The sequence below is a fragment of the Toxotes jaculatrix genome, chromosome 22, assembly GCF_017976425.1.
Source record: "Toxotes jaculatrix isolate fToxJac2 chromosome 22, fToxJac2.pri, whole genome shotgun sequence".
NCBI classification, from domain to species: Eukaryota; Metazoa; Chordata; class Actinopteri; family Toxotidae; genus Toxotes; species Toxotes jaculatrix.
Window position 1 is genome coordinate 5,198,319 of NC_054415.1, and position 17,864 is coordinate 5,216,182.

Genomic DNA, 17,864 nt, shown 5'->3' on the forward strand with positions numbered 1-17,864 from the left:
TGCGATTAGAATAACTGTACTGCTCACACTACAAGACTTTTTTTTTTTCTGTCAAAGACTATTATGTTGACGGGAGGGAGCACAGTTTTTATCATATCAGTTTTCCAATGTGATTAACTGAAGCTGTTGAGACTGCTACACATTTGTAGTAAACACATTTCCAGGAATCATAATTTGTCTTCCAATGCAGTAAACAACCAAACTTCACCAGCTCTGTAACTCCTGTAATTACCAGAATCCACATGCATGTACAGTACTTGAATACGCTTGGACTCCTGTAGTGAGGCCTTATTTCACGCGTAGATGCTTTAATCAAGTCAGTGCTCTTTCATGATCATGGGGATTGAAGGAAAACCAGCTTCAAGGGTTTCAGGGCTCAGTCAGACTCAAAGCCTCCGGAAGCTGCTGAGTCTGAATCAAGAAACAAGACAGTTCAGATGCTAAGGAGCCACAGAGGCAGGGGGCAATCGATATCAGGGTTTGGCAAACATGAGGATAAACAAATCCCACAAAACCTCAATGAAGAAAACTCCCCTTGTACTGAAAGTTTGACACTGAAAGTTTTATTATTGTACAGTCTGAAAGAAATTGGATAAATCTGAGACTATAGGTTCACTTCAACTGCTGCGCAAATATGAGCTGACTTGATGTTTATACGCTACAATAACATATGGGATAACAGATGCTACATTTGTCCTTCACCTGACCATGTAAGTACAGTTTATATACAGTATATGGAGCATGTTTAATGGCTTTCTCAGCACAGTTAAAGGCTGAGGAGTGTTTGACTCAAATCTGTTCTCCTCAAATCTGTTGAGGAGAACACTTTATCACTTTCTGTCCCTGCCCTCCAAAATACAGTATATTCAAAGCTGTCACAATCATGCAGGTGCGGCTTGCTGGATGTGGACATGTGTGTGGATTTCATCTCTGGAAAGACAGAAACAACTTGACCTGTTGGACATGGGGAGTCGATCTGGCGCTCTCACAGTGAGGAGATGCATGACTCAGCGGCATTGCACCCATCCTCTCTGCCTTCTGTCCTTGTTGCAGGGAATGTGTGTGTGTGTGTGTGTGTTTGTGTGTGCTTGTGTGCTCTGATCTGAAGAGGAGGGTTGTGTTTCTCTGCAGGGATTTGGCCTCAGGCTCCATGTGTCTAGTGAAGATGAACACTACACCCCTTTGATTTGCCTCATCTTCTCCACTGTACATGCTGCTGCAAATCTCTTTCTCTCTCTCTCTTTCCCTCTTGTTGTGTCTCTCTACCCAGTGATGATGAGCATTGCAAGTCTTTGATGCCTCAAATGGTCTCTGCAATTTAGCCTTCGCTCTTATTTTGCTCTGTCTCTTCTGGGCTGAAAATAATGTGTAGAAACTACACATTCTTACCCCTTTATGATTGACACATATGGCTTTATGATCTTAAATTTGGTTGGACATGAGTCCAGTGCTACTTGGCTTTGGTGAACAGACATTTCACAATGTTTTACAACTGCAGCTGTATTTTGGGAGCTTATATGTGTGTGGTGCACTTGTGCATGATACAGTAAACTACAAAATCTAGCTGCAGTATCAGAGCTATACATTTGAGAGTACGGCTTGGATGGTGTTGGCGACTCACAGATGGCCACCTCATAAACTGTCACGAGCTGAAAGCACTTGGGTGTGTGTGTGTGTTTGTGTGTGTGTGTGTGTGTGTGTGTGTGAGAGAGAGAGAGAGAGAGAGAGAGATAATGATAGTACAGGTCAGTAATTGGAGTCAAGCCATATAGGTCTGTCTGAGTGTGAATGAATAATTTATAGAAGCAGCACAGTCACTCTCTCTCTTTTCTCTCTGTCTCGTTCTATGTATCTCTCTCTTTTTCTTTTTCTGACTTTTCCATAAATGTGACGGGAAATCCCTCTGGAGGAACCTGCTGCTGGGTGGGCAGGTAGCCAGCACAAGTCCAAAGTTTAGTATAAACATACACACACAAACACACTAGGCTGCATTTTTTTTAAATGTACTTCAGAATTTACATTCATCCCAGCATCAGCGAGCGACTGCTACATTTCTGCCAGGAGTTCTGAAACAGAAAGTCATTTGCCTTTCAATTCCCGGAAACTCTTAGTGAGTTAGAATCGCCTTCCTTGTTTCCTCGTGACACCACTGCATAATCGCCATGGGAAACAGGACAGGAAGTGGTATTGAGATGTTCATAAGGGGCAAGGTTAGGAGGGCAAGTGGTGTGTGGGTGTGTGTGAGGAAAAGGGGTTGGGTCATTTCCTGCACTCCCACCTCCTCTCCGTTACATGTGTGTAAAACGCTGATATTCTCAGTGACTCTGCAAATGTGACCACTCACCTCTTTGTTAACTTGGGATTTACACCTGAAATAATCTCTTAAGCTAACTGGACTATTGGCATTTGACCTTTCAAGGGTGTTGCTGCATCCGGCATATTGCCTTGTTTCTCCATCAGCCGCCTCTCTGTGGTGATGACAGTTTTGTTTTAGAGGAAACAGAACGGCTGAAGTAAGTTTAGTATTCCCTGCAGTGGGTGTTGATCTGGTGCAGTGTCGCGTTGAGTTGAATTTCCCGGCTGCGTATGTATCAGCAGACCTGGCTGTCGTCCAGATAATTTGTCTTCATTAAGCCCTGTAGTTTGGTTCCGTACAGGTTTTCATCTGTGTTGTCAGGAAGCCGACCGTGAAGGATGCGATGGATTCAGCATTTTATATATGTCGCTGCATGTGTGTGGTTTTTTTTTTAATTATAATGGTTGCATGTATGGATGAGTGTGGGTTCAAGTTCATGTCTTTAGTGTCCCCTGATGGGTGTTTTTGCTTCCAGCAAGGTACATGGGGCAGTGTTTTCAGTGCGTAATTGAGACACAGAGAAATATATCGTCCCCACAGCTTTAGAGCAGTAACTGCATGAACTGATATGGCCACAATCATTTTGTGTCTTAGATGCCATTAATGCTATTTTGAAATCAGTTCTGCAGTCATGATCTTTGACCTTGAGAGTCTAGAAAATCTGTTTGTCTCGTGAGAACTATCATATCCTATATAGTGGACCCACAGAGTAGTGCACAACCAGTGCTCACCAGCTGAGAGGTGAGCACCATGCTCTGTGCTAAAAGGGGAGAAAAAGGGCAAATTTAGAGGGAATGCTGGACGATGGCAGTGCAGTCTAATACACACCCCAACAGTAAATTCATGACAGTCATAAGGTTCAGTTTCATTCAGCGTTAATGAAAATGCGATAAGTGTATTCTTCAGATTATTATTCAGAGCCAGTTTTTTTTTGTAAGCTTGCGTTGTTTACGTTCATGTTGACTTGCTAGCAGCCTTCTTCTTCACTGCCTTTGCAGGTGCATTGCTGTGGCACATCACTGCCGCCTAGATCAGTGAACACACTAAACACAGTAGGGACCCTCTCAGAAAACATTGCCCCATAGTGCTACTAGTGGTCAGAAACTCCACAGAGATTCCATGCTGAGCCCTTGTGTCATGTGTTTTTGTTCTCTTTCCGCTCATGCAAAGTGATTAAATAGCTGGGTTTTTTTTTTTTATTTTGTGGCTCCTGAGTTTTGCTCTGTTAAATGTGGCCTTGTCAGAATAATCTACTCTCTCATCACTGCTGATCCGAGATGAGGCACTTAGCAGTGCCCTCCCCTCTGTAGTTTCCATGTGTTGCATCATATCTATAATATCCCCATTAGTAGCACTGGAGGCTGATATGGGCCGGCGTATGGTGTGGGAAATTGGGACATTTCCACACACATTTCCCTCTGCTTGTGTAATGGTTTGACTCACTGTGGCCGCTATTTGCAGGCCAAAAAAAAAAAAAAATGTGACTTTAAAATCTGTCCGAATCTCTTTCATTTAACTGCCAGAGTGAAGGAGTGATTGTATCAAATCAAGCTATTGTCTTCTTCCTCCCTTTTAATTCCCGTGCCTTTGCTGTAGTGCCATTTATTCTCCCAGTCCTCTTCTGTTTTTGATGTCTATTTTTGTCTGTTTTCAATTGTTAAAGTGATAGAATATTAACACTCACATGCTCACTCCCTCTCTCTCTCTCTCTCTCTCTCTCTCTCTCTCTCTCTCTCTCTCTCTCTCTCTCTCTCTCTCTCTCTCTCTCTCTCAGACAGAGAATGGCAGTGCACTCCATGAAGCAGCTCTCTTTGGGAAGATGGATGTAGTTCGCCTTCTGCTTGACTCAGGTGGGTCTATAAATGTATCCCCGCAAAACAAAACCTCTGGCTGTGTTTGCTTGTGTGTATGTGTGTGTGTTTGCCTTGTTTTCCCTTCCTATTTTAACCTGCAGCTAGATGCTCCACGTTTCTTTTTTTTTTGTTTTGTTTTCCCGGATTGTGGGATGAAATTGCCCTCAGGTAAACTCGGGGCGTCTGTCTGCTACATTTTTTCACGGTGTTAGAAAAACCTGGACTTTCAGTTTTATTATTGTTTTGGCTATTTGCCCCCTTCGGTCCAACCAGCAGGAAATGTTATCTTGTGTCTCATTTTGATAATCACTCGACTTCATAATGTGTTTAGGGGTCATGGTGATAAGTAGTGATAAAAAGCAGCTCCTGAGGAGTCATGTGTGCCTACGCCGACCAAGCACTTTATTAGGAACACCTGTACACCTGCTTATTCATGCAATTGCAGCAGTGCAGTCCATAAAATCATGGCGATATATGTCCGAAGCTTCACTTAATGTTCACATCGAACATCTGAATGGGGAAAAAATGTGATCTCAGTGACTTTGACCGTGTCATGATTGTTGGTGTCGGACGGGCTTGTTTGAGCAATTTTCACTCACAACAGTCTCTTGAGTTTAACTCAGAATGGTGCAAAGAAACAAAAAGCATCCAGGGAGCAGCAGTTCAGTGGATGGAAGCACCTTGTTGATGAGAGAAGTCAGAGAGGGGAGAATTGCCAGACTGGTTAGAGCTGGCAGAAAGGCTATTGTACCTCAGATAACCACTCTGTACAACTGTGGTGAGCAGAAAGGCATCTTGGAATGCACAACACGTCCAACCTTGAGGCGAATGAGCAACAACAGCAGAAGACCATGTTGGATTCCACGACTGTCAGCCAAGAACAGAAATCTGAGACTGCAGTGGGTACAGACTCGCCAAAACCGGACAGGTGAAGACTGGAAAAACATGGTGAATCTGGATTTCTGCAGAGGCAGATGGTAAGGTCAGAATTTGGCGTCAACATCATGAATCTGTGGACCCAACTGGCCTTGTGTCAGCAGTCCAGGCTTGTGGTGGTGGTGGTGTGGAGAATATTTTCTTGGCCTCTTAATACCAATCAGTCATTGTTTGAGTTCCGCAGCCTGAGTATTGTTATTATTAGCATAAAAGAAGAAACTAACAGCACATGATGATTAAATAATAAAAAAGGGTATAATTTACATTTTGTACATTTGCACTCCTCACACTCAAAGAGGATAGAGTCTGGACACTGTTGTCCTTTGATACCATTGCCATCCCCCACCCACTTCCTTCAGCACTTCCTGTTTCCTGCAGGACTTCCTCTGGGTGGCCATGTTCTTTTGGCTTCAATTTTATTAACTTCCTAGATCAACAAGGGGCTGAACTGGCCTGATTCACTGAACTTTAACCCATCACAGCTCACACTTTGTACATATCTGTTCAAAGTTGGCTGGGGGGTTACAGGATGGGCAACCAGCTTTTCATTGTCAGTCACGAACTATGCAGGGAAACAGCAGAGGATGCTGAAATAAATGGTCAGTTCGCTAAAAATATCTTTGTCATGTTTTGGATTTAATGGTGAGAACTGGTGCTCCTTCTGTTTTTTAGCCAGTTAATTTCATAAGCATCAAAGTTCATTCTTGACTATGGAAATAGTAGTTTCTCCAAGTCTTTTCTGGGTCTTTCAACCACATCATATGGTTTTATCCACAGAAGGAATTTGCTTATGTATCATGGAGATATGTGAGCTCAGTAGATGTTGTGATTTAATCCATAGCACTTTTAGAAAATCTTGTCTGTGTTTGGCTTAAAAGAATAGTTCAACATTTTGGGAAATTAATTAGTGACCCTTAGAGGTGCTTTTAGGCACAAAACAAATGTGTAAAACGTAAGCAAGGAAGACAGAAAACTGGCACATTACATCAGGTTCAAATGTTCTTTCTCTCTGTTTCTATTCATCTTTTTTTTTTCATATCTTATGATTCCCAGCAGAGTGACTTGAATGACATTTATTTTTCATGTGGAACTGGCTCAGTGAGCACAGGAAGGGATTAAATAGTCCAGCAGGCAGGTAAACGAGGACTTATAGTGGAAGAAAATCTAAGGAGCCTATGAAAGCTGACTTCTTAAAACCTTATTTTCCGGCACACTGTTGAGCCTGTTTCTGTGATTCTCTGTAAGAGTCTTTGTATGTAACTGTCTGAGTTTGTTCTGTGTGTGTGTCTTGTCAGTACATGCACTTGAGTTTGCGTGCGTGAGCGCATCTTTGTCTCTCTCTGTGTTTTGTGCATTCATGAGTGTGTCACTGTGTGGGATTGCAGTGTAGCACTGTCAAGTGTGAGAGTGAGTGTATTGTCCTCTGTGCACAAACAGCTCCTAAAACTTGATGAAAAGCATGCTGGCTGTTAATGAAGAGAATTCATGAATTAATAAAATCTCATATTCATCCTCTGGTGACTGCAACTCATTCATCTTTTGCTAGCTGGAGTTTTCACTGTTGTCACTGAGTGGGTGTGTCAGCAGATCTTGGGTCTAAGTCTGTGTGTGTACATGATTGTATTGTATGTGTGTGTTGTATTATATGTGTAGTACAGTGTTTCTGTGGTGTTGCTGAATTTGGCTTTGAGCAAGTTTGCGTAGGTTTATCTTGTTCAACAACATGGGTGTTGTGTGACCTTTACCCTGCTGTTTATGTGTGTCAATGCTTATACTGTATTTTGTGTGTCCGTGTGTGTTTCAGGGATCGACACCAATCTGAGAGATAGTCAGGGGAGAACAGCTCTGGAGATCCTGAGAGAACATCCTGCACCGAAATCCCAGCAGATTACTGCTCTTATCCAAGGTAAGACACACACATACAAACAAACATACACGCACAAACACACATGCTTACTTTTAGATTTAGATTAATTTCACTTGAGAAATTGGGTCATTGCAGGAGCTAAAAAAAAAAATAAAAAAATAGAATGCTCATGTAAATGTAGCTGAATGTAATACACAGATTTGCATTTTTTTTCGTGTATAGTACAGTGTTGAAACTTCAGCAGAATCAGAGCACTTCATTGTGTGAGTTGATTCATTTGTAGAAAAAGAGGTGTTAACTTGCTCTAACCCTTGGTGACATTTAAGAGCGAACTTGATGAATCTCATGTTGACATTCAGTATATATGATGTACAGATGTCCGCAGTTGGGTGTCTTCGTTTTCAGTTGTTTTTAGCATTCAAATGAAGAATATGACATTGTGACTGTTGCGAGCGGATGTGATCCAATCGAGAAATTTTGTTTTCCAGGAAGTTTATCTTCCATTGGGAAACAATGGAAGCTCTTGCATGTGTTTAGTTGGTACAGTTGGAGAGTGCACAGTTGCACAACTCAAGTCCTGTAAATGTTGTCCTTGATATACACACAATACAGGGTTGTTTCAAATCCTCTGCCATTGTCTTACAGGCTGAGCTGGGACTTGAATTTGTCAAGTATCTCCTGAAAAGTGTGACAAATCAGTCACACTAATCAGTTTATTTCAGCAATAGAAAAATGTGTATAGTTTTAACATTTTCACTGTCTTCCCTCAGTCTTACTCATCTTGGTTTTTCACCTGCCATTAAAAGGCCTTGTTTTGCTCTCATGTTTACTGCAGCGTATTTTCTGTGTGACCACTGATTGTTGGTGTGAGCTTGTTCCGCAGTCCCCAGGGACCCAAAGATTCCCCCAGATTGCACCTTCTAAAGACAGTGTTGTCCTGACGTGATTATGAGGCTCAGTATGAATGCTGTAATCTGTGGCTTGGAGGCTTTCGCTATCTGTCCTTGTGTCATCTGTGGGTGTTTGTAAGGCATGTAGTTACAGATGATTTACAGAGACTGAAATAGAGGGATAGAGAGATGAGGAGAGTTTGTCAGAGCCAAAATTAACAGCGAATCGATCTTAACAAGGAGGCAAGGATAGAAAGGGGAACATAGACTGAGTCCCAGGAATGTTACGAAATGGCCACAGCTAGAAAATAACAGACATAAAGCTGATGTGAAACCAGGGAAAACACAGTGATGCAACAGGCAGATCCATTTAGTTGTAACTGGTGAGTTCAGTTTCCAGTTTGATGTGTAGCACTGAGAATAGCACAACTATGCACTGAGAGTAGCACAACTAAAAGAATATAACATGTCCAGAATCAATGAAACCACTTCTATAGACTTGATTGAACCACTTGTAGCTGTTTAAATGTCAAAAACCATGTGATAGTAGATATCGGTCAGGAATCTCATCACAGTAAACCAGAGCTGGAAACAGATATTTGGACTTCAGCATAAATAAGGGATGAAAGTGTGTGTGAGAGTGAGGAAGAAAGAGAGCGAGAGACAGAGGGAGAGAAAGGACACAGCTGTGACTTAGTGAAAAGATCAGCTGCATGCCATTTCCTGTTGGAGAGGAGATGGAAAAGGACACACACACACACACACACACACACACACACACACACACACACACACACACACACACAAAGAGCAAAAGACCTGTCATTTACTCAATTGTACCAGCTGAGGGGCTTTGTGGTTGCCACAGGCACCTCGTTATGAATAGATTCTCATTTGATTTACAGCGCATGATTCATCCCACTGTTCGAATTCATTAACAGATCACTTTTTACTGCCCAGCAGCAACTGGTTATGTACCACAGTGCTGTGCAGTAGTTTAGCCATAATTGTTTATGAAGACTCTGCTGATGTATCAGTACAGAGGAATAAATCTGTCAAAGCATTTTACACATTATACACATTCCCATACTATAATGGGAATGTGTAAACTATGTATAATTGTATGCAAATGTGGTTGTGTATCATAATTATTAAGCCGAATGCCAGGATTCATAGTAGTAGAAATACACACACATACACTCACTCACTCACATACACACTTTCCTGACATTAACAGGGTTCCTCATTAGGACTGTGCAGGGAAGCTGCCACATGATTTCCCTGTGTATGTGCGTTTGTGTGTTTTCAGCTCCTAATGCCTCACTCAAGCAAGTTTATTATCCAGCCTTCCTGCCCCCACACACCTGAACCTGCTTCCTCCCGCCCCCTTTTCCTTTTCCCACATAATTCTTCTCCTTTGCTTTTATGAACAGCAGAGTGCTCTATTAGCAGAAGCTGTGAAGTGAATTTGTGGTGCAGGGGAAAAGTGCAAATTGAATGCAGCACAATCTGTTCACCATGCTGATGGCTGTACTATTATATTGATCCGGTAAAATGCCTCTGAAATGCTTTTCCTCTCCTCATCCCCTCCCCCCTCCCTCCTCCCGCTGCCATCACATTTTCCTCCAAACTTTTCTTCCGGCCTGTGCCTCTTTCTTCACTTTCTTCCTGTTTTCCCAACATGTTTCCGATTCTTTGCCTGCTCTTTCTCGTCTTTCATCACGTCTCATCCCCCACCTTCTCACCCCCTCCTCCCCCTTTGTCTCCATGTCTCTGTAGAGTATATAGTGGATGAGATGGAGAAGAGGAGTATCGTGGAGGAGCCTGTTCGCAAGTGTCCCATCCCAGCACCTCGAACCTCTGTCCCTTCGCCCTCTGCCTCCCCCTCTCTCAGACACAAGAGTGAGTACGCACACCTACACAATGATTTAATAACCACAATGCAACCAAATGGCTTAACATTTGTTATTCAAGGTGATTAAAGAGACCCTTTATTGTTTTCTGACCAGAAGGGTTTCAATCGAAAGAAAGTGGTAGAAAATAGGATTTCCTTTTTGAGAAGGGGACCGCAGAGATGTGAAATAACAACCCATACGGGAAAAAATACATTTTGCATGAGTTTCAGAATACGTTTTAAAGTATGCCTCAACATCTCTGAAAGAATCAACATAAAAAATTCATTCATACAAGTAAAGGAGATATACTGCAGACCAACTCAGCAGCCTAGAGGAAGAATTTATCTTTCATCCAAACTGTTTTTCAAGTTGATGTTTGTGTTGTTGTTGTTTTTTTTTATAGAATATACCTCTGAACATGATTTGAACTATTATTTTCTTTTGCAATATGGGCGAACAATCCAATATAAATGCAGCCATGGAGAGCAGCTCCTTCAGTGGAGAAAAACCCTTACTGCCTGTCCTAGCAGCCATGCATTTTCCCTGTCCAGCGCTGCCCCCTGTGTTATGAATGTGACACTGCAATGAGCTGACTTCCAGCCGATCCGTTCTCCTCTCTCAGTGACAGTCAGCAGATACCATAATTACCTTGATTACCTCCGGGACTCTTGGAGGGAGGCGAGAGAAAGTGATTAGCACAGTTTGCTCCTCAGAATCTGCTTGAATGCAACTTTGAATGCATCAGCAGCTCAGAGGGGAGAGAGAGGAAGTGTTTTGCAGCCATTAGTTCTGTCTGAGGCTGGTGTTAAATCAGGCAAGCAGGATAGAGGAATCTAATATATTTTAAACTCCTTTGGTGGTTTAGAAATCAAAGAAATAAACCTCACAGTACATGGTCATTTTGAGGGATGGGTGTGTGCTTTTGTCATTTATATAAGTTTATTTTATCACTTTTTTTTCAGCAGTAATAGGAACTGGCTTCATAGTGATGCTGCAGGGGAAATATTTCATACTCTTCTCCCTCCTTCTCATTCTCCCTAGACGATGCTGTGACAAGTGAGCTGTCCAAACTGCTCCACGAGATCAAAAAGTGCCGGGACAGGGACTACTCTTTCGAGGAGCTCTGCCACACCATCTCCTCCCACTCCATGGACAGCTTCGGGAGCGGACGGCTCTCTGATGAGGACCGTCCAGATCGACCCAATGGCACCCTGACTCGAATCAGCAAGGTACAGAGCACCAGTTAACACCAGTTTTGATAATCACTTAATCACTGAGCTCATTAATCAAGCAAAAATGCCACAACATTCACTGGTTCCAGCTTCACAAACACAAAAATTTGCTGCTCTTTCTCAGGTTTATATTGTTGTACATTCAATATCAATGTGCTCTGGAAAACCAGCCATTTGCAGATTTGAGCTTGTTTTGGGCATTTTTTGCTATTTTCCGTCATTTTATATATTAATTCAACCAACCAGGGGGAATGTTCCTTGCTTTCATAAATGCCTGTACTTTGTCTATCGTGACAACAGAGGGCAGTATCAGATAGACTGATGCCGCCAAGCTGGCTTGTCCAGTTCAGTATTCACTTGTTGTTGCTGATACACAGCTGCTGCTGTTTGTTGTTTGCATGAATATGTTTAGAATTGTAATTATTATTTGTGCTCAACCAGCCGTTTACAGCCTGTAGACATTTTTTTTTTTGACCTTGCTTCATCTTATTTGAAATGCTGTTTGAGGCATCTACTTCACCTGTTCACGCACTCACTTTGTCTCTCTGCACTCCCTCAATCACACACACACACACACACACACACACACACACACACACACACACACAAAGGGAAACTGATCAGACCTTATTTTTTGAAAACCACTTTGGGAGAAATAGCTGACTTTTATCAGTATTACCTGCAGTTTATTTCTAACAACCAGCGCAGCTTGACAACGAGGCTCCGGGGTTTATCATTTTCTCTGTCCACAAAGTCAGATGCACCTCAGGACACAGAGGTCATCTATCACACTGACCTCCCACCTGAGCCTTTAGATCACACACACAAACACACACACACACATACATAGAAGCATCCAAAGAAATGCGACTGTTTTTCGGTGCTTCTCGCTTGCTTATTACAGCATGTCAGTTTCTATTTTCCTTTCTATTTCTCTCCTCCTCGCTCACCAGCAGCAACACACACACACACACACCTTACACACACCTCACCGAAGAATATTGTGACACTGATCAATAGCTTATTATCTTTTCCATTTCTGTAATAAGCTCAGTATGAAAACAGGCTGAAGCATATTTGTGCACAGGGCAGCAGACAGGACCTGCAGAGGTTTACACACACGTGCATGTGCATTGAACGCGCACACCGTTGCTCACTTAAGCTGTAATTATCTCAATCCATCTTGTGCCCCTCCCCCCCTTCTCTCTCTATAAGTACCAATTTGTATTCTATTACTCACATTCGCTGTGTCTGTGTGTATTTATGTGCCCCCAGGCTACTGTCTGTACATGTGGCCAGAGCCATTAGTATGTGATTCGATGTGTCTGTTACACATGAATAAAACATGCAAAAGCCAGGACAACACACACACACACACACAGGAAGAATGCAGGCTTCTCACATTACCTTGGTACCCATTGTGCATGGTTGTGTGTCTGCGCGTGTCCTACATTCAAATGGGTATATAGAATATGTGTATTCATTAGGTTTAAACCTAATATGTGTTTCTGAAAGTCGATGCAGCTGGTTTACTTTTCTGCTGTTTACATATATTGCAATTTTAATCATTCTCCACAGAAACAGCTGCAACTAAAGATTATTTTCATTATCAGTTAATCTCTCAATTTGTAAAGCTGGAAATAATGAATGTTAATATTGTGTAAACTCACCAGGAACATTCATTATTTTCTTTGAACTCAAACTTGCAGAGTGGAAATATCTCTGAAGTAGAAAAGCAAATTTCTACATTCAGTTAAAATGAAAAAATCTATGGATTTGTTAGTTTTTGTTTTGAACTAATTGTGTTTTTAGATAAAAATTCATGCAGCTGTTGAGATATTTTACTCTGAAACCATGTTAATAGTACACTGGGGTTAATGGGGTCTTTTGGCAGGAGGGGAACTCTTGAAGGTGTGGGAATATAAATCTGAACATTAATTCAAAATAGATTTTCTTTGAAAAATAAAGGTAGTTTTCTGTCAAAATCTGTAAAATTTAAAATAATGAGCCTCAAATGTATTGCAGTAGAGTCAGTTCAGGTCACAGAATTGATCAGATTTTTGGTTTTCTACATCAAATGAACTAAGGCAACTTGTAAAAGAGCCTGTAAAACGTACATGCAGCCATAAAAAACATCCTAATGTAGTTAAGTAGAATAAATTCCCTACGCAGTAATCTGTCCCTTTAAGGGTTTCCCATAGACAACTCCTGTAGTATTGATCAGTCATGCAGTCCTCAGTAATGAATAATTAATGGTGTCCTTTCTATCGACCAATGGCTGATATCTGATTTTCACTGTAATGAAAGGATGTATCTGTCTATTGTTCATGCATTCAGTACAGTATGTGCATGTGGGGACTGCAGTCTGTTTTACATCAATCAATATTCCGGTGTTGCAGAGGGCCCTTTGCAATCTGGAGCGATCGGTGACCTTTTGGTTTTAGCCTCATTTTGTGGCTCCGTCTCCAGTCTCGCTGCTGTTCTTTTGCTCTTCCCATCTGTCCCTCCCTCCCTCCCTCTCTCTGTAACTTCTCTCGGCTTTATTTCCTCACAATTTTCTTCCTGCTGAAGCCTGTTCTTTGAGCATGTCCTCCTGTCTTTGACATGTCCTCCAAATTCCTTCCTCTCTTGATCCTCTCCCTCTTCACATTAGACCTCCCTCAGCTCTTTGCCGTGGTCTCTCTGCTCCTCCTATTGCTACTTGTTAAAGCTACGTATCAGACACTGCAGTGATTTTGCTCTGTCTATGTAATCTGCTGTGACCTGTGTCCTCTGCTGCATCATATGGTTCACTGAGAAATCAGGTGGGCTGTATCTGCCCTCTGACACTCACGCCACAGAGCTCATCCAAACACCTGCCACCTGGGAGCCAAAGAGCCCCAGGAAAGGACACAGTGTGCATGTTTGTGCATTAAAGTTGTTTTGCTGTTTCTGCACCTTCCTTCTTTTGGGTTAACCCTTTCCTATGTGGCCCTCAGTGCAGTAATATTTGTACCTGTATTAAATTGTGTGTCACCTGTCACTTCAGGAGTTGTTTCAAAGTTAGAAAAAAATCCCAAAAAAGGGAGATTCAGGCTGAAAATGAAACTCTTGTTTGTTTCTTTGCATTTGGAACAAATTCAGTTCTCTTACCCAATCTGCGGTTTTCATTTTGCTTTTAAGAAAAAGCTAAATGCTTTTAAGAAAAAGCAGCTCCAACTCTAAAGACAACACTGACATATATATCAGCTTATAAAGCTAACACTTGTTTGTTATGTCGGGCATGTTATGTTCTGGGAATTTGATTTGTTTTCTGTGTTTGAACTCACAGCGGCCGACCCCGCCTCTTCCTCCAGCCATGGAGGAAGAGGAGGCTGAAAAAAGTTGCGGCCCCACAGGATTCTGGGAGGCCTTGACACCCTGCAATGGATGCCGCAACCTGGGCTTCTCCAGCCTCTCACAGGTATACACACACACACACACACACACTTATTCACTACAGTGAAATTGCAGGCTAGTGATGTTGCCATTGTTCTGAGTGAATACTTTCACTGGTTACCTTGGGAACACAGTGAATGAGCCGTCACTAGAGAGACTGGCTCTCCTGGCAGCTCTGGAGACTCTGTTCAGTATATTGCTCTCATGCTCGTTCTGTCTATCTTACATCTTCACCTTCTCTGTCCTTAAAAGAAACTTCCGAAAAAAAAATCTCCTTATCTCTCCAGTTTTTGAAGCTGTTACCTTTTATGAGTAGGATTTAGTTCCTGAACCTTGAATGAATAACTTTCAACTGAAATATCTGATACCAAGGGATCACATGAAAGGTTAATCATCCCTGCAGGGGAAATGTGAATCTTGCAGCAGCAAGTAGCAGAAGAATAAACAGTAGAATATAAATGTGAGTTTTAGAGTTTGACTATAATCATATCTCTTCGAGGACCAATACCAGCATTGATTATCCTGTCAGAAAAGTCAGGTGATACAGTTACATGTAGAGATTATATAGAGAGCTTATATTTGGTGTCTGATCGCTGATCTCAACAAGTCATGAGAGCACACGGGATTCCTTACAGCATCGTACATCTGCAGCAGCGTTTGACAGCTTAAATAGGCAGTTTAATTACAATGGGGGGTATGACTGCAGGCTCCATGTTGATATGGCTGTAGTTGTTACTGTGTTTACTGCAGACATGTTATCCAGTAATTACAAACAATCATGTGCGTCTACCAATTTAAAACCAGAGAAATAAAAACAAATGTACAAACTAAACTACTGTATGAGAAAGTAGGGATTACTTTACATCATTACAAAGGTGTACAAAGCAAGCATTGACAAAAAAGCTATGGAGAAATGTATAGTTTTCTTCATATTTCTAAGCTTAAGGCCTAAGTTGTGCTTAAAAAGACTTGTAAATAAAATATGTCCAGTTTATGATATATCATATATCTACCAACACAAAGAGAAAAATCAAAACCTAATGCCCGTTACACACTGCTTGCATAGCATTCACGTTTTGTACATCTGTTGTTTGTCCTTTAATCATTTGGCTCATATCTATTTCTGTAGTTACTGTTAGTCGTTAGGTTTTTAGATGGATGTGAGCAGACAAAAAAAAGAAATGTCAAAAGGGAAAAAATATTTTTATATATCTTGTCACGGTCAGACCTTTCTCCTGGGTATTCTGGACTTGCTGGATTCTTAAATATGACTATGTCCTGACATCATATTTCATTGTCTTTCATGTGGGTGTTTAAGTTTGAATGACCAGGAATCCTTCACCTGTTGCCTCTCATTGCCAGTGTGTGAAGTTTGCATGTTCAGCCAAAACTCTGAAAAAGCAAGCTTAATCCAAACTCTGCCCTACTTCCTAGTATTCCTGCTCCATCTTTTCTTCTTCCTTCCCTTCTTCCTGCCCCCTCAGCCCCTCGTGCTGTGTGTCTAAGTGTGGTTAAGTGTGTGCAGATGAAAGTGTTTAGCGGTGAGACGCGTGTTGGCTCAAACAGCAGGACATCTGACATTTACACCACAACAGACCCTCTGTCTTGAATACTGGCAGCCTGCCTGCCTGACTGGCATACTGCCTGGTGAGGTCTGCACCTGGAAGAGTGTGAGCGTGTGTGTGTGTGTGCGCGCGCGTGCGTGTGTGAGTACTGATTTGTTGGTGCATAGAAAAGAAAAACCTCTGTGAATTTTAAATGTTTGAGTATGGCTGTAAGCATGTGGGTATATGCAGCACATTTGGTGGCAACAGCTTTGTGTGTGTTTGTGCGAATGAGTGTCTGAATTTGGTGTGTCATCATCTTGAGTTTGTGTGGGTAGGTTTGTGTGTGTGTGTTTTATAGAAGAGGATATGAGAAGGAAGGAACAGAGTGGGAGAGGAAAGAGAAATTGAGTTGTTATTGCATAATTAAGTTAGCACCGTGCTAATTTGCTCTCCGTAATTGGAAATAAACAGAGTTAACATAAACATAGAAGCCTGTGAATCCCCCCCGAGGAAGAATAGACCAAGTGAAACTTTCTGTGCTGCAGCCGTTCCTATCATTCCCATGTCATCCTTTCTTCTTATCATCCCACAAGAGATCTGTCAAACTATTTCTTCAGCTTGTTTTCTATCAGCACTCTCTATCCCATGTTTATCTCGCTCTCTGCCTCATTTATCTTTCACTTTATATTTCTGCAGAAGAGTGTTAACCTTTGTATCGATTGTCTGAACGCTGAGTTTCCTGGTTGTTGAGCTGTCACTCAAGACTGTCAGTCAAAGAACGGGGCTGACTCTAACAAGTGATATAGAAAAAAGTCAGATGCTAAAAACTTTAAGATTTTCTCTCTTAAGCAGCAGGTTAGATTGTGTTTGGGTTTTCTTTGGGGAATTTATGTCATTGGCTTCATTATTTTATAGTTTTTATTTATAATTATACTTTATAAACAAAGTACAGCTTTTGTTATTCCACTTGGTAGATTTTCTGAATGTGTTTGTCTGTGTGCGCTGGTTTGACGTGGGTTAATATTTAAACACAGTTTATCTAACAATGAGTGACACAACTAAGAGTGACCCCTTTCACACACACAGAGTAATTTAATCCTTTAATATAAAAATATTGATTATAGCATCTTTAAGGTTTAAAATTCTAGTGTTTGGGTTGAAACCAAGTAAGTTTTGTCCTAACTGAGGAAGGCTCAGGCTGAGGATGCTCCTGTTTTGGTTTTGTGTGTCTCTGAGTGTGTGCATGCCTGAGCAGGTGCATGCACAAATTACGTGAATGTGATCATTAGTGATTGCTTTAGCGTGTGTGTTTGTGTGCCTTTGTGTAAACAGTACACGTGATTGAGATTGTACTTTGTATTAGATTATCCAGAAAACCCGAAATGGTGCACTCTGTTACAAGCTAATGAATTTAGCATGCTATTACTGCCTGTCACATGTTTATGTTTATATATGTGTGTGCACATGCGGGCTTAAATGCCTGCATAAGGAAGCTTCCCCTGTTGTGAATTTTCGTCACCAGCCACGGGTTTCCTCCCACCATTGCCATGTGAACGCCAACTGACGCCAAAATGTTTGTGGAGGAGGTTTCCTTTGCGATGTTGACTTTTAACAAAGAAGTTCAGACCTCACCGGTGGAAACCTTGAAAGCAAAACAGAGAGAAAGAAAAGGGAGAAAGATAATGAACGAAAGGAAGAGAAAGATACAGATGAAGAGAGGTGGGCAGGGTTGCCAGGCAACACAGAAATTCATGAGATGTCAAGCGTGGGATGTCCACCATTGACAAATCTCAGTCATCATCAGCACAGGTGCGTCACAGTGCTGCACACAAACGCACATGTCAGCGTTTCCCGACTGTGTCTCCGAGCTT

At 41.8% G+C, this 17,864-nt stretch overlaps 1 protein-coding gene across 5 annotated transcripts in view; it reads left to right on the top strand.

The window, feature by feature from the left end:
- anks1b (ankyrin repeat and sterile alpha motif domain containing 1B) overlaps positions 1 to 17,864 on the top strand; it is a 207,460-nt gene that overhangs the window by 60,780 nt on the left and 128,816 nt on the right. For 4 of the 5 annotated variants that reach the window (XM_041029935.1, XM_041029936.1, XM_041029937.1 and 1 more), the window contains exons 6-10: positions 4,131 to 4,206; positions 6,950 to 7,051; positions 9,682 to 9,804; positions 10,839 to 11,026; positions 14,340 to 14,471. In XM_041029935.1, the coding sequence (XP_040885869.1) occupies positions 4,131 to 4,206; positions 6,950 to 7,051; positions 9,682 to 9,804; positions 10,839 to 11,026; positions 14,340 to 14,471 (621 nt within the window). Of the gene's footprint in view, positions 1 to 2,374; positions 2,514 to 4,130; positions 4,207 to 6,949; positions 7,052 to 9,681; positions 9,805 to 10,838; positions 11,027 to 14,339; positions 14,472 to 17,864 lie in introns of those variants that run through there. The other variant, XM_041029939.1, reaches the window with a different exon arrangement.